Raw genomic sequence first — 21,751 nt, forward strand, 5'->3', positions numbered from 1 at the left:
AAGGATTAGTCTCTGAATGTTACGGGAGCTTGACCTTCCAGAAGTCTTTGTTCTCGAAGAATGTTTTGCTGCGGGTAATTTCGACAGCGGCGGCTTCTATGGAGGCAATGGCGCTCGGTTTTTCGATGCGGATTTTGGCGAACGTGTGTCCATAGTTCATTGTTACAATCTGGGCCACGGCCGTTGCCAGAGATTCGATTGTGTGGTACGCTGAACCTGCGACGCGTTCAACCACCGTTTGGACCATGTCGTGCAGAGCAGCGGTGTAATGTTCTTCCAGAGCACCAATTCCCAGAGCAGGGTCGACAAGAGGTACGCTAATGTCGATGAATAAGGTCTGCTTGTAGATGCGCTCTTGGGGATTGACTCCGATGATGCAGGTGCAGGCAATCTGTTTAACCGTCACAGTGAGGCTTGACGTGTCAATTTCCAGCTCGGACTTGTCGACCTGATATTGGTACAGCACGCCGCCTCTGGCCTGCAGCAAAGCTTTGGGGAGGGCAATGTCGATGGTGAGCAGACCACAGTTTGGTACCAGGTTGGAGATTAAACCGATCAGGGCATAAATGGTGGGAAAGGCTTCGGGATCGGCGTCCTTGAATGCCGCGGTGATCCTCTTGTACAACTTGCCATAATCCATGGAGAGATTCACATCATCCTTGGAAGCCGCCGGCTCAAGGGTTGATGTTGGCTGAGCCTCGATGGTGATCGACACAGGCTGGGGTTTGCGGAAACGACGCCAGGCATCGAGGCCGACAGGAATGTCGAACCTCATGTTTTTCAGAATAACTTTGTCCATGATGGAAACTGCCATGCTGAAAGAGGAAGACGTGGTCTGGTCTGGTCTGACGAGCGGGTTTTTATATGCGTGATTCACTGGAACGAGCAATGCGGAGGATTATCTGGTGGCAAGGTTATGGTGTGCTTTGGAAAGGCTTGGGAACAAAAGCATGGTATGACTTTGTAGTGGTGGAAGGGCGGAATAATAATAATCCGGTCCCCAGAGATGATTCTCGTAACAACAGAACTGACATTCGGCTGGTCTCTGCGAGCCGGAGAGCCGGGAACTAAGCCAGCCTGGCCAGCCTCTGGAGAAGCACGGGCTATATCTGGGGCAGATCTGTGGTGACACGGGGCCGCGGCCCAAGGCTGCTTGCGATGAAAAAATTGCAGGGGGAGCCTATTTAGCCATGGTCTGATTGGGGGCTTTAGGCGATCCTCCCGCTTTCGTTGGCCGACAACGCACTGGGCACTGGGCACTGGGCGCCTCTGCCGCCTCCAGAATTTCTCAGGCTGCGCTCCAGTGGCTTTTTTTGCTGACCTCGTCCACCACCCCCGTTCTCCTCCTTGGACTTGAACCTCTTCTTCTGTCTTTATTCTTTTGGGCCTTTTTACGAGTCTCTCTCTTGCGTCTCATCTATCTCGGTCACTTACGGTTAGAGTAGATTTTCTTGTCACCTTCAATGGGTCAAAGCGCCGTCACTACCTCAGCCACAATTTCAGACTTCACTCCTGCCGCTCGCGGACGGATTGCACTTTCCCATGTGATTCCAACGTCATCTTCACTCGCATCGTGCAAGACTGGCCATCTTCTGGTTTGGCTACTGGCGCAAGGTCCGTCCTGAACAAGGGCGGACGGTAATACTACAAGCCGCCTGGGCCTCGAGCATCGTGTTTTAATCTAACTCTCAACCTTCCCCCTTTTTAACTTGTGGGTATCATCAAAAAAGAACCCGCGAATATGAGTATCTCAACTACTCAGGCCATCATGGACAAGGCTCCAGAAACTCCCACTGGGATGCCACCACCCGCCGACGTCTCGGCCGATTTTGAGGACGCACTCAATTCCATTGCGTTGGGGAACAACAACGCGGACCAAGGCGATCCGGAAATCATCCCTTTTCGAAACAAGAGTCCTCCTGTGACACCGCAAAAAACTATGCCGGTCGGTACGCGCGAAGACGAGGCTCTCGTCGAACTGGAGAGCGAAAGAGGAAGACAAGAAGTCAAGGGCAGCGTCATCCTGTCTACGACCGCGGCAAAGAGGAAGAAGAAGAAAAACAAGACCAAAGCGGCCCATGCGGCCCAAGCACTGAGTACTGTCAGAGGATTCACGCCCGTTGACTCGGGAGCTGAAGAGTCGGACGTGTCACGCAACAGCCCACGGGTTTTGTCACCTATCCCTCGTTTGCCTGCGTTGGCTGGTGCCAGCCCAGGACTGAGACCTCAGTCGCCGGGTGTCAGCGGCTTAAAGGCCCAGCTTGATGCTCTGAATTCCCGCAGTCAAAGCCGCTCTAACTCGCGCGTGCGCAATACTCTGGATTCGGAGGCGAACAGCAGCGCCGCCAGTGCCGCGTCGGACACCCAAGGGGAGGAGCCGCACGAAGATATGGTCAGCTACCATGTCCAGATCGATCAAGACTTCGTCAGTCAGTCGCTGGCGGAGACCGAAGTCGCATCGGCGGCATCTACTGCCACCATGGACGCAGATCAGCGCGCGACTTCGATGATTGTCCGCAAGATGACCGCGGCAGATTTCACTCCGATCCGCTGCCTCGGAGATGGGGCCTTTGGAACGGTGCTTCTCGTACGACAGAATGCCACGGGTCGTTTGTTTGCTCAAAAGCAACTCACGAAAGCGTTTCTCAAGGTTCACAAGAAGCGCATCGAATCAACCATGTCCGAGCGCAGCATTCTCGAGTTGGTCAATCGTCATCCATTCATTGTCAATCTCTACTACGCCTTCCAGGACCACGAAAAGCTATACTTGATTCTTGAATATGCCTCAGGCGGTGAACTGTTCCGTCACCTGGAATTGGAAAAGTTCTTTTCAGAGGAAGTGGCTGCATTTTACATCGCCGAGATTGTTTTGGCACTGGACTATCTCCACAACACAGTCGGCGTCATCTATCGTGATCTCAAACCGGAGAATTGCTTGTTGAACGCCGAGGGCCATTTGCTGTTGACAGATTTCGGTCTGAGCAAGGTCGCTGTGCAGGACCCGAGCACCCCAGGCGGGAGTCGTTGCAACAGTCTGGGTGTGGGCACGATCGAATACATGGCTCCCGAGATCATCAGAGGCAGTGACGAATCTGACTGGGGTCCGGGATACGGGAAAGCGTGCGACTGGTGGTCATTGGGTGCGATGGCTTGCGATCTTATGACGGGCAAACCTCCCTTTGGTGGCGGCAGTTGGACTAAGATCCAGCAGAATATCATGTACCAGAAGCTGAGCCTACCCTACTTCCTATCGCCAGACGCCAAAGACCTTCTCACGCGACTATTGCGCAAGGAGCCTAAGAAGCGACTTGGAGTTGGTCCTAACGACATCAACGTCATCAAGAAGCACCGATTCTTCCGGAAAATTGACTGGAAGAAGCTGGAGGCCAAGGAGCTCGAACCACCCATCAGGCCGCTGGTCACCAACCCGGAGTTGGCCGAGAACTTTGCCAAAGAATTCACTGACAGGGCGATTGACACTCTTACGCGACGACACAGCCGAACATTGAGCAAGTCTGATCCGTTTGGGGGGTTCAGCTATGTTGCGAGCAGCAGTTTACTTGAGGAATCGATGCTTTTGGAATTGGATGAAGCCATCATCGACGAAGACATCTAGACACCCACCGAAAGACACAGAAGAGCGGCTAGCTACTCGGGCGACACAAATCGGGTTGGATAGAGTTGTGAGGACGGGTCACATAGACACCTGATGATAGCGAGGCGTTCAGGACTTTAGAGGCACATGGGCGAGAAGGGCATGGAATTTGGCAGCACTGGTGGGACGCATTAATATGCCAGGCATATTAGAGGGGCCGTCGACGATCCGCATACAAGCATAGAGCTAGAGAGACATGAGACACGTTCAGCACTCACTATTCAGTACTCGGCACTCGCTTTTCGCTCCCAAAGCCGTGTGGGACTAATCAGGCTGATATCGAAAGTGCCACGTGAGCCACGTGAGCTGGTGCCTGAGTCGCGTTGGCACGCGTCGGACGAATCAGTATCCATTAACCCCGCGCTCTGTCAATGAGCTTTGTTCACTTCAGCCTCACAACTGCCTGACCTCGCCAACACAGGCAGTTCGATGTGACTGGACTCTGCGGTCGCCCCTCTGGCCTTTGCTTTGTACCTTCAAATGACCTCACTCGTCTTTCTCGATCTCCACGGCTGCGCTCTGCCATATTTGACAAAGAGCCTCACTCCTTTCACCTCACTGCAAACGGCAGAGACCTTTGTACCCAGGGAAACTTAAGTAGAGATAGAGAGAGACGGAGTTATCAGTTCAAACACACCACCTCTGATCTTACTGTACAGCCAGCAAGCATGACCGACAAAAACATCCTCAGCCTCGAGGCTGAAGTCCTCGCCCATGTCCTTGAGTACGTTGACAACGAATCCCCTCGCACGATGGCAGCGGTGGCTCGAACCTGCAAGTACTTCAATTTCGTGACTCAGCTTGTCCGCTACCGTCACATCACCGTGCACTGGGACTGCGAACGGGAATCCTGGGTTGACATGGCCGGTCACAAACAAGAAGAATGGGAAACACCGGAACTCCTCCAAGGCTTGCGACACCTTACAGCCTGCAAGGGCGACCTCCCGGCGCTGGTCCTCGAGCTCGGCAACGGCGATCTCCCCGGTGCCAGAAACCTTTGCGAGAAGCTGGACCGGCTACAGAGTGTCCTCCGCAATGCCAGCAATCTGAAGACCTTGACTTGGAAGACCAGCTATCTGCCAACCAAAGGCATCGTCGAGACCTTGCAGGCCCATCAGCCAAAGGTGAAACTGGACATCTTCCGTGCCAGGAGACTGGGGCTCGCACAAATCCCACTGGAATCGGAAAAGGTCCTGGCGGCAGCGACTTGTTTGAACTCGTTGTCGATGACCACCATGCAGGCCACGTGTATCGAAGATCATTTGGTCTTTCACATGATTTTGAAATCGGCCCCAAACCTGGAATTCGCCTCGATACTTTCTTTTCCCCCGATGGAGTCGTACAGTCCCTTCGTCACCATCCTCCGACCCAATCTCGACAGCTGGTTTCCTCCAGATCTGGAGGGGAAGCAGGGCACATCGCTTCGTCACCTGACCTTGGATGGTTGGGGAATCTCTGCTGAATGCCTGGAGTGCTGGTCCGAGTACGTCAATCTGGCAAGCCTGCGAGGCTTGAAGTGTAGCAGGGGTCCTATCTATTCGTCCTTTTTCGACCGCGCCCCCAAACTGCTGACGAATCTGAAGAGTTTCAGCACGAACCTTGGCGCGGAGCCTCGGTCCGACGTATTTTTGGGAGCAGTAAAAGAATATATTGCCACCTGCCCGCCTTTGGAGACGTTGAGTCTCTGGTCGTGGAGGGGGAAAGTGCCATTGTCCACCATTTTGAATCGTCATGGAGCGACTCTTCGGGACCTTCAGCTTCACGAGTGTGAAGCCCCTGAAAGTATTCATCCCAGAGACGCTCTCTCGGCAGAGGAACTTCAGTCGATCCGGCTTTCGTGTCCCAGGCTAAAGGTACTTACCCTTGACCTCAACCGAGTCTCGGCGCAACTCAGAGTCGAGGAATACGAGGCGATCCTTGACGAGCTCCGTAAAATGAACCTTGACAAGATCCAAATCTATGTTGAGAACGGTCTGCCATGGTTCCATCAAGCGGACCGGCAGATAAGCATCAGGGAGAGCAGTTGGATGGAGGCTCTTCGTCGCGTGGATAACGATCAAACAGATATCCGCCTGCCCAGTGGGTGTGATTTCGATGGTGCTTTTGGGCATGCCTTGCCTGTGACGGTCCAGAAGAATGACCGAGGTTGGTCCCATTTTTCAAGTGACGAGGAGCTTACGTTGCTGCCTCCGACCTCGTACGTGGCCCTCTGCCGCTTTCTCATCGGTGCCTGGAAGATCATCTTTGGCTCGAGGACCTGGGGCCCCCGACAACTCGACGTCAAGTTGGGAGAGTGGGAGAAGAAGCATCAACCTACGGATTATTATATCCGAGAATTGGGGAGGGATAGTCGAGCTTGGGTCCGAGCCAAACCGCACGAGAGGGACGACATGGTTGGGGAGTGCTTTGTCGAACTCGAATGCTGTGGTGGGGACCATAAGAGGAAATTTTCCAGTCGCTAGTTCGGGACGTGTTGGCAAAGGCGCAATGGCATATTTATGGTGTGGGCTGTCATTGATCTGGCCAGTATCCGTCATCCTTGGATTACCACCCTCTACGAGAGGAACATGTTCAGACGTCATGGTTCTTGGAATTGTGGCATGAATGCTCTGGCCGGGCCCGGTCTCACGTGGATTTGGAGTTGGGTCTCGGCGGTAGCGAGAAGGCTGAACGAGGTCTATTGAATACGATCAGCTCGACAGGCTGAACAGGGACAAGGGACACGCGCTGGCTCAGGGCTTTGAGGAGTCAATGTGGTTACGGGAATGGGCACGGCTACGACTCGACTGCGGGCCGGATTGGGTTTGGTCGGATAAGGTTGGATCGGACTGGATCGGACAGTACAGGACAGTACAGGACAAAAGGGAACGGCACAGGACTGAATTAGTTTCACCGACTGAGCTGGCAAGCTGGCAAGGTGATCTGGGCTGGCGTGCTGGCGTCTATGGACCGCGACGACAACGAGTGATTGCTAATAGAAGGGACGAATGAAGAATTGAAAATGAATCAATGACCCCAAAATGAGGTCCGAGTTTCTCCCACTAAAAAGGGAGAAACCGATTCCAGCATGACGAATGATTCAGATCATACCACACTAGACCTCTACCTCTGCCTCTGTTTCTGTCTCTGGTTTCTTTCTTCCATTCCTACTTTATCCTTTCTTGGGAATACCGTATGTACCTTCCTAGGTAGATAGGCAAGTAGGTAGGTATGTCACCTGCACTGTACCATTCGTGCACTACACGGTCGGTAGGGACGGTAGGGTCGGTAGAGTACTTTAGAAAAGGGTACCTTTGATCGACCCACGCAGGGTGCTAGGGTAGATGGATCAGATAAAATGCCCTCAGGGTTCCAGCCAGAACAAGATCGTTAGTCTACACGTCTACACATCCTCACAGATGGGTAGACAGGTAAACAGGTAGACAGACAGGCAGACAGGTAGAATAGATATTTCATGTCTGACAGGCTCCAAGCTCCTGCAGGCTTCACGCAAGTCACAAGAAAGCTACAGGACAATACAAGCTACCCTCTAATTCAATCCAATCCAATCCAGTCCATTCCCATCTCACCCACAGATCTCCCAGGATCCGATAAAAAGTCCAATACTGGCAATGGCAATCCCAAGAGTAAACTCAACTAAAAAGTCAGCCCGATGGTGATGACGACGACGGAGAACAGAACCAATGACCACGCCCTAGACCATCTTTTCGGCGAAAGAGAAGAAGGCTGATGAACTTCCACCGCCGCCCCAGATACACTCGACGCGTTCGACGCAGCTGACGACGGCGCTGGCACCGGCACCGGCAAAGGTAAAGGTATCGGACTCACGGTGACGTTCTTCAGAAGCAGGGAGAAATTGAACTTTGCGGTGGTGGCGAGGACGAGGTTCTCGGTCACGATATCCGTCTCGGCGACTGGGGTTGTGGTCGTGGTCGTGGCCATGGGAAACGAGATGGGGAAGCTATACGAGACGTAGCTGTGCGGGTGCGCATTAGTGTCAGCGTTGGCAGGAGCTATGGCTGTGGCTGTGGCTGTAGCTTCTGCGTTTGCGTTTGCGTATGCGTATGCGTGTGCACCCGCGCCGATCTGTGCAGAGACAGAAGAAGATGCAGACCAGCTCGAGACAGCGTCCTCCAAGGCCGAAATGGACTGGGTACACGGGACCGTGAGGGTTGTCATCTCCTCCTCCACCTCGTTATCGCTGTCGCCCTGCCCACCCACTCCGGGAGATAGTGTCGAGGTCGAGCACGCGGCTACGACAGTAGTCGTCATAGGCACCGCCGCTTCAGGCATATCCGTGCATCCGCAGTGCAGGACCGTGATGGTTGTCGCGAGACAGATTTCTGTCCGTACGGGGCAGGAGGTAGGGTGTAACGCGCAGATGGTGGTGTATGTGGTCGATATGGTTGTGGGGGAGGGTGTCGGTGAGGAGGTTTGTGAAGATGGCGATGGAGAAGAGGTGGGTGTGATGAAAATCACCGAGTCGGAGAAGGAGAATGACGATGAGGATGAGGATGAGAGGGCGGAATTTGTTGATAATGTCGGTACTCGTGTTGTCGATGTCGATGACGATGGTGATGCTGTTCCTGTTGCTGTTGCTGAAACACTCGCACTCGCACTCCCGCTACTCGACGCCGTCACGGATGATGACGATGCCGTTGACACGACCGTCGTATCCACCGAAGAAATCGACGCTGTCGTCGTCGACGACGATGAACCGCCCACATCAGCACCCGTGTTGTTATACAACGTCAAGAGCACAATGTCGCCGTTCGCGTCGACGAGTTGTCTCTTACCAAGCCTCGTCGGGGGAGGAAAACGGGCCACCCCTCCACATTTCTGCGCAGGATTGCCCGGACACGTCGTGTTACATGCCGAATCCGGGTAGCGGACAAAGTCGTCGGAAGACGCGGTGTCGGTGTCCAGAGACAGCGAGTATGTGGAACAGTAGCATTGCCTGGAAAAGAGGTAGGCGTCAGCATAGATCAACCCTCAGCGGGCGGACAGCCTTGTGAACCACGTTCATTCACATTCACGCCGGTCGCTAGGGCGAAGACAGTTGAAATGTAGAGAGAGAGAGAGAGACTCCAAACTTACGTATCAAAGAGACCGGCGTACACGTCCAATGAACAGTCATCGACACATCTCTCTATCGACATGAGCGGAGAGTCCTCCACCAGTGTGAAGCTGTTGGCAAACGCAGTGTCCGGCCGTGGTCCCAGACAGCCTGCGAATGTAAAGGAGGAGACTTGGTTTGGACCCGGCAGAGTATTCGTCGTTGTGGGTGTGGTTGATACCGCGGTCGTGGTCGAGGCCGGGGGGGTTGTTGAAGAACTAACAGAGCCGCTGGGGGTTAGGGAGCTCGAGCCGGCACTGGAGCTGGAGCTGATCATAGTATGTGAAGTCGGGGTGGAGGAGAAATCTTCAGAAAGAGAAGTGGATGTTGAGGGAGGTGAAGATGACGCAGACGAAGACGTGGAATCATCAACAAAGCTGCTCGTCGTTGACGCCGACGGTTGGCTAGCCGTGGAAGATGTTGGAGAGTCTAAAGACGTTGTTGAAGGCGATGACGGCGGGATTGAGGAAGAGACAGTCGATGGAGTTGAGGAAGATGAAGGAGACGAAGTTGTAACAGAGGAAGAAGAGACACCTGGGTCGGAAGTGCTCGTGCTAGGAAGACCTGCACTTGTGGATGCTGAACTGAGGCTGAACACTGTTGCGGTCGTCGACGAGGATAGAGTATCAGACTGAGACTGAGACTGAGACTGCGACTGCATCGGTGTCGTGGTAGCAGACGCGCCAGAAGTCGCAAAGGAGCTCACAGAATGGGATGAAAGGGACATAGTTGACGACGATGACCCCAAAGTAGAGGTTGAACCCGCACTACTGACGGTTGTGGGTTGACTGGCCGGTATGGACGATGAGCTTGACGCTGTCGAGCTTGAAGAGGATGGCTGCCCGCTAGTTGAGGTCGCGGTAGGGCTTCTTGTTGACGTTGCCGCTGACGATGACGAAGAAGAAGAAGGTGAAGAAGAAGAAGGAGGTCGATTCGTGGTCGATGCTGTTGACAGGCTGGAAGTCGACGAAACACTGGACAAGGTAAAGGTGGTAGAGGCGGTACTGGTTGATGACACGGTTGAAGATCGGGAAGTCGAAGACGCGATAGACGAGGATGAGCTCACCGTAGCTGTGGACGTATTCTGAGAGCTGCTCCCCGTGGTTACCACCGTTGTCGTCGAAACATCAGACGTGGTGGAAGAACCATCGTCGGTCGTCGTCCCCCCCAAGGGAACACCATCCGTAAAGCTCGACGTCGGTGTCTCCGAGATCAGCGAGAACGACGTTGACGAAGTGGTTCCCACAGCGACATAGTATTGGGGCGTGACTGAAGTCGCCACGTATGATGTACTGCTGCTGCTCGAGGTCCGCTTTCGCGGGTCGTCCGTCACCTGAGGATAGGCATAGTAAATGAGCCTGGCGCTGTTGAAGTTGGGGTCCGCGGGAGTGCTTCCGACGTTTCGTTTCCAGAAGCATGCTCTGGTGCTGACCCTGTATGTCACGCCGCCACAGATGTTGCTGATGTTGAAGGTATTCCAGTAGCTACATCCAGCCACGCAGTCCTCGAACGAGTTCACGGGGTAATTGGGATATGGTCGTCCAATATCAGACCCGCCGATGTTGACTCCACATTCAACTTCGTACTTGTAATTCCCGGCTTGGACGACGGTGAAGTTGTACGTCGGGCACAAACTCGTCGTTGGTACTGGGGTTGAGGATGAGATCGTTGATGTGCTGGACGGAGTAGGCTGATCGCTTGCAATATATGTTGTGGGATTGCTGCTGACGTTGGCATTAGGATCCACCAATTGATAGACCCGAATCGAGTTAATGCTCCAGTAGCTATTGACGGGTCAGTCCCAGGGTATGGTCCAGAGGAGGTACTGCAATACGTACGACTGTTGGAATGCTCCAGGCTGAGCCGCCACATAGGCGTTGCAGGTGGAATAGCCAGTATTGATGGCGCAAGAGTTTGTCGTCGAATTCCACACACTGGTTGCTCCCGCATACTCTCCGCAAAAGGCATTGTTCAGGATGATCTTGTGGGCTTGGAAATGCTGGTCAAAGACACAAGAACCCTGCATCTTGGCCGCCGGCAGACCCCAGGACGAAGGATTAGGAGTCTTGCTAGTGATGTCGCTAGGAATCGAGCCTCTGGGAAAGAACCACACACTGATAAAGTCTGAAGTCCACTGCATCGCATAGACGCCGCCACCGATGGCGTTGAAGCCGGTGCCGTAGCTGGCCGGTCGATTATCGCGGATACCGCAGCCGACATTGTAGCCAGGCTATGGCCCTGTTAGCATCTTCCACCCGAAAATAACCATGTCACTTACATAGTAGGCGCAATTGTTATTCGACAACTGGCCTGTCATGGTCCTGCTATCCCCAGCAATCGTACAATTTGGGCTCCTATTTCATCCATCAGCAACGTCTCCCACAACATCCTCGTGTCCACATACGTATGTAATGTCGCCGCATTGTAGTTGGCCATATTTGCTCCTTCCATGATATCGATTTCGCCGTTGTTAGGCCAGCTGGGTCCCAGTGTCCAGACTGTGATTGATTAGCGCATCGTCTCCATCCCTCGCTAAAAGAACATACATGCAGGCCAACTTCCACAAACTCCTCCCGGCGCGTGATTGAAATCCCCGATGAACAATCCATGGGTCCATGATCTTCGCGTGGATATGCGGACGCTGGGTCTCCCTGCTGCTTGTGTGGATCCGATCACCGTGTTGTAGTCGGAACCGATATAGATTGCTGAGCTGTCGCTGGCATTGATCATGCCCATGAGTTCAGCAGAGCCCTGGCTATAATACCTGTTCGACGATAAGGCCTTGCTTCTCGATTCTTTGTTCGCTATCACTCACGTTACAAATCCTCCTGTTGGGTCGCCGCCCTGTTCAGCGTCAGCCTTGTCAGAGAAATCGCGTGCACTCATACGACTCACGGTAAAAAAGTCCCATCCTTGAAAGAAATTGGAGCCCGAATACTCCGAGTCCAGCTGATAGATTGAGCTAGTAAAGCCAAGGACATTGTGGAAATACACAAAACACACAAAAAGTGTATGATAAGCCGCGCATCGGGGAGAAAAGGAATGGACAGCCATGATCGGCAACAGCAGGCAGACGGTTGCGCTTCAACGAACACGCGAAATGGAGAGTCAAGATCATAATGAAGGCGTTTGGACAAAGCTTGGAACAGATTCCATCGCGAGATCTGCGAGGAATGTGCACGGGGCCTGGCACAACATTGTGGGGGGAAAAGAAGGGGGGTATCCATGTTCTCATTTTCACAGGCTCCAAGAAACTGGAGCGGAACTCCTTCTCAGTATGACAATGGTGTCGCCCTGCTCCTATTGCAGATGTGGAGAACAAGGCGGCTATAGAAGACTCAAACATTGTAGAGGCCGCTGGTTGCCGCCCGGCGTACTCGCACTCATGTATTGACCGTGCTCTTGTTGTTTGAAGTCCCTCTCGATCTACCAAGACTGGTTGTGGATAGAGTGCCGTATATCCACGAAGAGGGTCCAAGTGCGACTGTCTTCTCGTGGGCCATTGATCAATAGCAATGCCACCGAGAGTATGTGACCACGTGCTCAGTGTGGTGTAGGTCCCAGCGACCTCTTCATTGGCGACTTACCATTCGATGAGATGATGTGCGGCAAGCTGTCTGCCGAGCTGCAATGGGTTTTTGGATCACAGGCGACTCAGCCGCTGGGACATTGGGTTGCGATTCCACGTAGGTCCTGTTGCGTCCAGCCCTCTGGAGTCAGGAATGACCTTCCGGTGCAAGTCTCAACGACATGCCTCGCAAGGACTTCCGGTTTGTCCACCCTAATCCTTCTCCCTGTAAGGCTGTATCTCTTCACTGAGTGTACGTTGCGAGGATCGAGAACTGTGATCATTTCCGTGGTGCTCATTGTGAATCTGCACTTCGATTTCCTTCTCCCCCTGTACAGCTTCTTTCGTCTTCTCCTCGCTGAATGGTTGAGGCGCTTCCTGGATCTGGACAGCCTCCGTATCACTTGAGGTCTTCTGGGGTTTCTTTGGCATTCCTTTCCGCATATTATATCCTCCTCGCCAACCTATCCATCCTTGTTCATGAGGACCGCGTAAGAGACACACAACCAACGCCGCAGAAACAAACCCGACACTTGCCGACCCGGAAGAGATCCATCCACCATCAGCATAAAGCGAGTTCCCCACGGCGGTGCCAATCAACTGGCCCACGAAAACGCTGACCATGTAAGCTGTATTGACTCGGTTCCTGGCCAGCGGCGCGACTTTATAAATGGCCGTCCGGTTGGCGATCTGGCTGGTCTGCAGGCCAATATCGATGCAAATTGCCTCAATCACGGGGCCAGCCACCGTAAATTTGCCGGTATATGTCCCAATGACCACACCGACCAAACAAATAACTTCGCCAATGATGACCGAAAAGAGCGGTTGGTGTTTCTCCATGACTGTTCTGGCAAAAATAGGACCCCAGGACATGCTGCCAATGCCGATCAGAGCAAAAAGACCAATGACCAGTGAACTGTAATGGTATGGAGATCCCGCAAGGAGGAAAGTAAGGGTTGTCCAGTAACTGGTAAAGGTCGTCGCGGTGAACATTCCGACTAGACATGCCTGGACCAAAACCGGATACTTGACCACGAGCTTCGCGATATCCCACAGCAACATTGGATACTTCTTCCAGATATTCTCGCCCGGATTTGTTGAAGGATAGTCTGGCATGAACAGATACAGCAAAATCAGGATGAAGTACTGCAATCCGAATGAGATCCAGTAAATATAACGCCAACCGATGTATCTAGCAACGACGCCGGACAAGAGACGGGCAATTAGCATTCCCAGCAGCATCCCCGACACGACAATAGACAGAGACGTCGACCGCCGGTGAGGAGGAGCCATGTCGCCGACCAGTGGCAGCATCAACTGAGGTGTCACAGTTGTCACACTTGTAATAAACGTGATAACTCCGAAAGCAGCAAACGATTTGGTGACGCAGAGGCCGATCCTGTAATGAACATCAGTTCGGCCATACCACACCCGAAAGGATCTCGCTCAGCGTACCACAAGGTCGCAGTAAACCAGACCAGCCAAAGCACAAACGGCCGCCTCTTGACCAAGTCGCCCAACGGGCACAAGAACAGCAATCCACCCGCATATCCGGCTTGTGCGAGAGTCGGGATATAGGAAGATTGCTCGTCGGTAACGTGGAAGTCGTCTGCGAGGAGGTTGAGGATTGGGTGGGTGTAGTAGAGGTTCGCCACGGTGAAGCAACCGGCGAATGCTACAGACTGTCAATTTCGTGTGATTTATCCGGGGCAAGGTTTCTTTCCTACCAAAGAGCACATTCAATGCCATGGAGAACTGAAACGGCTTCTCGGGGTCATAGCGACACCTCGATGGCACATAGGTCAGGCAGGCGTACACCTTCTGGAGGAACGTCCTTCCCGAGCTCGGGTCGCTATACTGATGGGTGGTCGCTGGCGGTGCCTCGATGCTCAGGGCGTTCTCGGTTCCCCGAGGAGACGCTTCTTCTGGCTGCGACATGACGCTCAGCAGCCACAACTTCAAAACCGCAGACAGCACCGAACAGCGAAAGAAGAGGAGCCATGACTTCTCCAGGTCCTCGACTCTGGCTAATATTAACAGGAGGAATTGGAGATAGTTCTGGTGCGAAGGCTAATGTCCGTTGTACGGCGTACGCAAATGACGCGAAGATAAATCGGATAAAGGATTAACGGGTAAGGATCGAGGTGGAGAGAAAGACAAGAATCTCCGATCGTTTCTTGGAGCAAGGAGCCTGATCTGTCAAGCGATTCGCGGAATCTGGCCGGGCAAAGGCGTCTTGCTCGGCATCTACGCCGCACAGCCAGCTCGCCAGTACGAAGTACTTAACCGTGGCTAGAAAACAGCAACACTTCTTGATATATATAAAGAGGTAGAATATGGAAGTGGGTCGAGTCGGGGAGCCACACACTGCTGTATGAATGCACGATTTTGAGCCTGGTAGGATCCCAAGCAAGGGCGTGTCGACTTTTTGCTAGGAATGAGTACCCGCGCAGACCACCGAACAGATAAGTAGAAGAACAACAAAGAACAAACAATATCGGCATCCCTCCACCAGTTAGTCTCTTTTCCGCTGGGAATTAGGCAAGGCGATCAAACAGAAGTCTGGAAAGCAACAGGCTGAGCAGAGAAGACATGGCAAGAAAGGTAAAGGCAGGGGTATCCAAAGGCACGAGGCCTCCATTTTGCCGCACCGTCGAAAAGCTCACACAAATATGGCCGCCCATTTCATCGTCAGTGTCATTAGTCATGTCATTATGGTCGTCAGGTCATGTCACAGGGACTCGTACGTTTTTGGTCGGTTTCGGTCTGCGAATGTCCTCGCGCAAATCTTTGAGCGTCTTGACAAAGTCTTCGGCATCTATACAAAGTCAGCCACTCACCCATCGAACAAGGAGAGCGCGTATTCGGAACGACCTACCTGTGAAAACTTCAAAGTCAAGAAGATGCTCGCCGTTTGCGCGGACGTGGGGTGAGTATTCGGAAGAGAAGACATGTCGTTGAAGTTCAGCAAGATAAATCGTGGAGCTGTTTTTAGGCCATCGAAACCAACTAGGCGAGGTGATTTTGTGCGTGATAAAAGCTGTCCAGATGGGTGTGCTGCTGGAAAACTCAGCTTTTTGCAATTCTCCGAGGCGGCAGTGAGAGCTTACTCTTTCATTTCTTTGTCGAGGACAGCGGCTTCGAGCCGCACGGCGTCCGTCCTCTTGTCACGGTACAATCGTAGCACATGCCGGTACCCACCGTCACGGATGGCCCTGACTGGATCAGTTTCGACCTCATCGACGAGAGCATCTCAGCAGCTCACCCGGCAAAATGGAGAATCTCGCCATCAAGATCATGGTCGATGTTGCGGAATTGCGAGGTGCTGTCATGTGAACGAAGCGATAGAAAGGTACAATGGAAGATGACGAGCCCTGAAACGATCAGCGACATCCCCAGCAGGAGAGCTTGAGCACTGACATTCGTACGAAGTGAAGTTAAGGCTTGTCCAACAAGTGCTAGCACCTCGAACTGTCGGACAACAAAGGTACAGCAATGACCCAGAGCGACGTATGTGTAATTCACTCAGAGGAAAGCAAGACATTCGAAGGTTCTTTCGATTGTCATGCCACTCGCAGACGAGCTTGACGCGGTAATCGCGAGCACGCCAATAGAATTTCGTTCTCAGTCCGCCCGGGAATTTTCTGGCCACGGTGAGTCTTCCATCTTCAAACACTCGACAAAACTTACAGTTGGAGGATCCTTTCATATTCTGGATCCGGTCGCCTGCGGTAGCGTGCATCCACATCACCGAAACAGCAAGATCTGTTGAAGAAGCAAATGGGTAAGTGAATGTCTGAAGCCAGCGGAAGGTCATTGTCCTCACGGGTTTGGGTCCACATCCAGAGGAGTACTGGGCAGATTATTGAATATCTTGGTCGCCCAGTGATTGGTTTCCGAGTCGACACTCGAGGTTTGACTGAGAGTGGAAAAGGTGGTGACGGGTGAAGCAGGAGAAACTGGGGACAGAGGTGGCGGACTGGGAGCCGCTTGGGGTTGGAATGTCTCATAACTGTCCTGGGAGGTTGCCGGCGACATGGGTCGTTGAGGCTCTGGTCTTACCCGTTCATGGGACGGGAGAGGTTTGATGACTGCTGCTCGTCAATACCAAGCATGGCCACTAGCGAAAGGGACTGAGTGACCTTGGTGGACTGGTACCACAGAAAGAGTAGGAAAGGTCTCGGAAGCTTGAATTAATCGTCTGTCTTCGCGTTGTAGGGTTTGTAGGTCAAAAATCTCGAGTCGCAAATCCTCGAGGTGTCGTCGATTGAAGGATTGCCTAACCAAAAATGCTCCTGAGCGACGGCCAATTCAGGGCTTTAGGAGTACCATACCTTGAGAGAACCTTGCATAGCGAGTAGGTGAAGAGTTTATATGTTTCTAGTCGGGTGTGAAGGGTCTGCTTTCCCATGTTCATGCAATATCGGGCGACTTCTTTCCAGGCATCTTGGTAGTCTGCCGCGACCGGGACACGAGGCAACTTGCCTAGGATGGTCCATACGTCTTGAAGAGTGAAGGCGACACTGTGCTGGAGGAGTTTCAAGTCGCCTGCAAAGGTCGAGGTGACCTTGCCGCTCACCGCGTCGATCTGGTTATTGAGTTCCCGCAGTGCCCAGCTCAAGCCGTTCAATCCCGTGATGGCCAAGGTGATGTCCTGCTCATGATCTTGATCGCTGCTCCGGATCGTGCTGAGAATTTCGGCAATGTCCTGGGCTCTCCCAGCCTCCTCTCGTAGAAGTAGATCCATGCATGATAGACGGGGGGGATGCGCCTCGGAATCAGACTGACAGATGAGAAGAAGCCCAGATCGACTCGAGATGTAGTGGAGAGGCTCCTTTTGTGCTGAAATTGAGATGCGGGCCCAGGATAAGAGCGGGCTGGAACTGACAATCTCGTAATTCGCGCGGAGGCAAAGCTCATGCAAGCCGTTGACGTGTCAAGCGGACAGCAGGCGAAGCCGAAGGTTGAAGGGACCGATGCATACCTAGACACAACGCCGATTTGTCACCGGCCAGCGTGCGCATGAACTGTCGCAGCACAAGCCCTTAGGCTGTCCACCATTGACCACTGTCATGCTTCGTACCAGCTTTTAAATGACCCTTGCGACCCCCTCAGAGATGTCAATTTTTGTCCTGTTTCTGCGACCCGTCGAGGAAAGACAGGGACAAGACTGGAGCAGTCTGGCAGTATCGGATTTCTTCGACGAAGGTGGCCAGATCTCATGCAGCATGCTGCAGGCAGAGGATTTTGCTGCCTAAGTTAGGGCGTCCAAACATTTTCTCTGATCGCTTTTCCAGGAGCAACAGTCGCAGGTGAGCGAAGCGAGGCTTTTTATGCGGGGCGACGTGGTTCTACTTAGTTGTTGGAAAAAAGAGATGCTTCCTACCTGAACTTCGCGAGTCGCTCACGCACGCCCTCCGTCAGCATGAGATCCGTTCTTCTCGCAGGGAAATTACCCAGGTGACAAATTGCACGTTCAGCAATGAGGACGCTTGGAATGATTGTGGTGAGTGTTGAGGAGGATTCCGATACACACAAACCTCGTCTAGAATATGTACCAGCCGTACGTGTTCAGGGCCTCAAATATCATTCGACTCGAGATGCATCGCAATGAAGATGGAAGAGAGAGCCATCATCTGAGCCTTTATGAGGTTGGAAGAAGTCAAACTGCGCCCTTCTGCTGTTGCTGCTGCTGCCTGTGGCCAAGCCCAAATAGAGTGGTAGGGAAACGGGGGGCTGAAACGCGACAACGTCCGCCAGAAGGATCGGTTAATGCTCTCAGCACAGTGTGATGGATGGCTCAAGCTTCCAAAGCTGGTCAAGCATGTCCACGACCAACTGGAATACACGGACCAAGGCACGTTGGGCGAGTCAACAAAACACTGAACAAATCACTACTGGAGAACCAGCAATAAGTTATCAATTGGATCGTTTTGCCAGACATTGCATTGCATAAAAAGCTAGTATACAGCACGGATCATAGTATGCTTATGCAATGTTTGCAGCTCAGCTTTCCGGTTCGTGATCGTGATGATGATGGTGGATGATGTGCCTCACCTCACGACAACATGACTTGATCTCCGAAGGTCAATGATTCCAGCCGTGAGCTGCACTTCGGAAGCATACCAACCCTGTCCATAACTGACTCCCATAACCCCTGCCTCCCAGCCGATCATTGCTAGTGAAAACATGATGACAGAAAAAGAGAAATATCCCACTGGACCTTGAACGCAGTTGCGAAAGACCTCGGGTCACGCGTCGTGGGCGCGAGACCATTTAGTCCTCGTCATCATCGTCTTCGCCAGCCTGGTGTATTGTTAGAGCATGTCCCTGTCTCAGGGAGGAAGGCATCGTCACTCACGTTGTATTTCGCCTTTTCGTCCTCATATCGCTTCTTGTCGGCGGCGGCCTTCTTCTCGTACGGCTCGCGTTGCTTGTCGCTCAGGGCCTTCCACTTATCACCGAGCACCTTGCCGACCTGGCCTGTGGTCTTGTTAGCTCATGGGGTCATCTGCCCAAGAGGAGAGTGGGCGTACCGAAGCTAATGCCAGGGTTCTCCTCGCGGACGTTCTCACGCTGCTCGTTGGCGAAGAACATGTAGGCAGAGAGGCCACGCTTGGGAGCATTGGGGTCTGCGCATCAAGTCAGTCAGGTTTTCACGATGAGCAAAAGTATGCACCAACCCTTCTTCTTCTTCTCGGCTCCACGGCCCTTAGCCTTGGTATTCTTTGCGCTCGCTTTAGGCATTTTGGTTGTGGAAGATTGCTTCGGGTTGATCGCGGTTGCGGGATTGCTGGCAGTCTGCGTATCGCGTTGTTTAGCCATGGTACCGATAGAGTGAGAGTTCAACGAGAAAGAGGATCGAGTGGTAGAAAAACCAAGGATTTTGGGGAAGCGCGCAATAACAAGCGCCGAACGACAATCGCGTAGAGAACGCGAATAACACACTCAAGGTGAGAGGGAAACAGAGGCGGGTGGTGTAGGTGCAAGCTGGGAGGACCGAGCGCAGGCGATTTGGGATTGTTTTGGAAGAGTGCATTCGCGTCCCAAACGCGTGTTTTGAGAGCAACAATGGGCGATTGGAATGCGCTTGGACTCACCGACGCAAGGAAAACGCGTCAATGAAGTGGGTAGATAGCTGGGGAGTGGTTGGTGGTGGTGGTCAAGACCTGTAGGGCGCTGGGTGCTGGAGACGGCGGCGACGAGGTCGCAAAAGGGAGCAAACAGTGCAACAGGATGATGAGAAGAGCATTTTGCATCGCAATTTTGCGCGCGAGCTATGGAAGAAGAGTATGGGTGGTGTGGAGGGTGAGGGTGAAAAATAGTCAAGAGAAGAAAGTGAGTACTTACAGTGTATGAGGGTGATTTGGTGGTAGTAGTAACGCAGTTGGCAGCGGCGCTCACAGTGTATGCACACACAGTACAGTGTATGAGGGAGAGTGGTAGTAGGAGGAAAAATGTATGGGAGAAGGGTTGGGAGGTGGGAGGGTAGGGTAGGGTGGGAGGCTGAGGGCTGATGGGCAGAGAGGGCTGGGCTGACCTACTACGACTGGGTAGTAGTACGTACTGAGAGGGGAGTAGTGAGCCGAGTGGTGGTAGTAGTGAGTGAGCGGATAAGACAAGAGCGAGTGAGGGCGAGAGCAAGGAGAGAGAAGGCGGGCAGGGCCAGACTCCCCGAACTCTTCCCTCTCCTTCTCCTCCTCCTTACCTCCTTGGGCCCTGGATGGTTGCTGGGCCCCCCCCCCTTTGGCCCTTTGGAGAGTTGATCCTGGACTGCCGCTGCCCTGCTTTGCACCACTTGCACCACTTACAAACCACTTTGGTGACTTTGCACCACTGCACCACGCAATCATCAACCACTACTGAAGTTGCTATGATTGAAGCTAATACCATTGACTCCGTAACCCGCCAAACCCCGTTCAACCAAAAGCTGCTCCTCGTACAATCATTGCCATGTTTTGATCTTACCCAGTTCACTCCTCCTTTTCCATCCACTCACATCTCTCCAAACTCCCTCCTTCCCCCTCTTCAACTCCTCATGGCTCGGTGGTTTACCAGCTGAATCAATCAATCAATCAATCAACCTATTGATCTCATCACTCTACCTACTACCCACGGCTTCGCTCACTCCCCCCTCTCTCTTGCGCAGATTCCTCTACCTCTCCACTCTCTTCTCCTATCTTTTTCGTCTCCTTGTTGCTCAGCACCACCTACTACAGCTCATGTACCTGCGCCCTTTTTCTTCAGGCCCGCAATAACGCCTGCCCACCTCCCTACCTTGAGGGAACCCACTTTCTTTGATCCTCAATTGCAGCCACTGGACAATCATTGACGATAGTGATGGCGCCATGCTGCAACAATCCTTTCTCCCGGAGCGATTTGCACCATATTTGCTTGTTATATCTTTGCCGTGCGCAGCAATCAATCAGACTAGGCCAAAGCTCAGATCATAACAACATCCACTTTCGGACAGCAACTCTTGCCGCTTGGGATACATCAGGTGTTTTGCTCGTGGAACTCATCTCCCCTTCCTTCTGCTCACTTGCCGCCAATATCTTGGTATCCCAGCCCCCTTGTTACTGCTTCATTATTATTCCCCAGCAGATGGGTTTCAATTCCGTCTCGTACCCACCACCACCACACCAAACTCAAGCCGTGGTTGCATTTCTGGACATAAACTTTCTGGCTTTCCCATGGTGTAATTGAAGGTCACCAAGGATGGGAAATGAAGGTTACCGAGTAGACAGACTCTGGATGTTTGCTGTATCCGAGGATGCAGCGGCAGGGAGAGTCTTCCTACCCGTACTTGTGGTGCTTGTACCTATCGAGGCTACGGACCTTGCTGCAAAGGTATCTTGGCACACCAGCACCTCTCAAGCATTTATTTAGGTAGGTTTTAGGTGTTTCTGGTGCGCGCATTTTATTTCCAACGTGACGCTACAGCATTCTTCACGCCACGGTCCACGGTCCACATACGGATTGACGGACCTTGCACTCTTCCCGCTACCACTACCGCGGAGTTTAATGCCCAGCACCCTACGAGAGGGCAAGGCCCCCCAACCCAACACAGCACAGCACAGGAAAATAAACTCGTGAAGAAAAAGCTACTTGCCTTTGCACTCGCTGCCTGCTCGCTCGGTACCTGGTCACTTGGACCTTGGACCTTGGTATCACTTGTCCCGTCTGCCTGCCTGTACCGAGTACATACATACATACCTCGATACCAAGTAGCTATAGGTACGAGTTTAAAGAAAACCTTGTTTCCAGTCCGGTCCACAGGTACCTCCTTGTCCTCTCACGAAATTACCCAGACACGAGACATGCCAGGGCTGCAAATTATTGTCTTGTTGACGAAAAAGCATACCTCGTACATGCATGCATGGTGGATGGCAGGTGGAGGGATGGATGGAGG

General features: G+C 52.9%; 9 protein-coding genes across 9 annotated transcripts; 4 read left to right on the forward strand and 5 right to left on the reverse strand.

Moving 5' to 3' along the window:
- Positions 1-19: 19 nt before the first annotated feature.
- AYO21_10670 (dihydroneopterin aldolase) lies at positions 20-814 on the reverse strand (the record flags this gene model as incomplete). The annotated part of the gene is made up of 1 exon (XM_022660580.1): positions 20-814. The coding sequence occupies one exon, from the start codon at positions 812-814 to the stop codon at positions 20-22; it is 795 nt and encodes a 264-aa protein (XP_022507104.1).
- A 927-nt stretch (positions 815-1,741) lies between these two features.
- On the forward strand, positions 1,742-3,616 carry AYO21_10671 (hypothetical protein; the record flags this gene model as incomplete). Its single annotated transcript, XM_022660581.1, has 1 exon — positions 1,742-3,616. One exon carries the CDS (start codon positions 1,742-1,744, stop codon positions 3,614-3,616), a length of 1,875 nt encoding a protein of 624 aa, XP_022507105.1.
- A 707-nt stretch (positions 3,617-4,323) lies between these two features.
- AYO21_10672 (hypothetical protein) lies at positions 4,324-6,117 on the forward strand (the record flags this gene model as incomplete). Its single annotated transcript, XM_022660582.1, has 1 exon — positions 4,324-6,117. The coding sequence occupies one exon, from the start codon at positions 4,324-4,326 to the stop codon at positions 6,115-6,117; it is 1,794 nt and encodes a 597-aa protein (XP_022507106.1).
- A 1,174-nt stretch (positions 6,118-7,291) lies between these two features.
- AYO21_10673 (hypothetical protein) lies at positions 7,292-7,948 on the reverse strand (the record flags this gene model as incomplete). Its single annotated transcript, XM_022660583.1, has 1 exon — positions 7,292-7,948. One exon carries the CDS (start codon positions 7,946-7,948, stop codon positions 7,292-7,294), a length of 657 nt encoding a protein of 218 aa, XP_022507107.1.
- Positions 7,949-8,057: 109 nt separating this feature from the next.
- AYO21_10674 (hypothetical protein) lies at positions 8,058-8,543 on the forward strand (the record flags this gene model as incomplete). Its single annotated transcript, XM_022660584.1, has 1 exon — positions 8,058-8,543. The coding sequence occupies one exon, from the start codon at positions 8,058-8,060 to the stop codon at positions 8,541-8,543; it is 486 nt and encodes a 161-aa protein (XP_022507108.1).
- A 269-nt stretch (positions 8,544-8,812) lies between these two features.
- AYO21_10675 (hypothetical protein) lies at positions 8,813-9,406 on the forward strand (the record flags this gene model as incomplete). Its single annotated transcript, XM_022660585.1, has 1 exon — positions 8,813-9,406. The coding sequence occupies one exon, from the start codon at positions 8,813-8,815 to the stop codon at positions 9,404-9,406; it is 594 nt and encodes a 197-aa protein (XP_022507109.1).
- A 210-nt stretch (positions 9,407-9,616) lies between these two features.
- Positions 9,617-11,657, reverse strand: AYO21_10676 (hypothetical protein; the record flags this gene model as incomplete). The annotated part of the gene is made up of 7 exons (XM_022660586.1): positions 9,617-9,842; positions 9,905-10,555; positions 10,610-11,001; positions 11,050-11,125; positions 11,176-11,269; positions 11,318-11,535; positions 11,587-11,657. The coding sequence occupies 7 exons, from the start codon at positions 11,655-11,657 to the stop codon at positions 9,617-9,619; spliced, it is 1,728 nt and encodes a 575-aa protein (XP_022507110.1).
- An 895-nt stretch (positions 11,658-12,552) lies between these two features.
- Positions 12,553-17,086, reverse strand: AYO21_10677 (hypothetical protein; the record flags this gene model as incomplete). The annotated part of the gene is made up of 8 exons (XM_022660587.1): positions 12,553-13,738; positions 13,795-14,014; positions 14,067-14,409; positions 15,087-15,157; positions 15,218-15,399; positions 15,450-15,554; positions 15,605-15,664; positions 16,674-17,086. 8 exons carry the CDS (start codon positions 17,084-17,086, stop codon positions 12,553-12,555), a joined length of 2,580 nt encoding a protein of 859 aa, XP_022507111.1.
- Positions 17,087-18,615: 1,529 nt separating this feature from the next.
- On the reverse strand, positions 18,616-19,164 carry AYO21_10678 (non-histone chromosomal protein 6; the record flags this gene model as incomplete). The annotated part of the gene is made up of 4 exons (XM_022660588.1): positions 18,616-18,645; positions 18,701-18,822; positions 18,876-18,971; positions 19,023-19,164. The coding sequence occupies 4 exons, from the start codon at positions 19,162-19,164 to the stop codon at positions 18,616-18,618; spliced, it is 390 nt and encodes a 129-aa protein (XP_022507112.1).
- Positions 19,165-21,751: the final 2,587 nt, after the last annotated feature.

This window comes from Fonsecaea monophora (assembly GCF_001642475.1).
Source record: "Fonsecaea monophora strain CBS 269.37 chromosome Unknown Scaff127, whole genome shotgun sequence".
NCBI classification, from domain to species: domain Eukaryota; kingdom Fungi; phylum Ascomycota; class Eurotiomycetes; order Chaetothyriales; family Herpotrichiellaceae; genus Fonsecaea; species Fonsecaea monophora.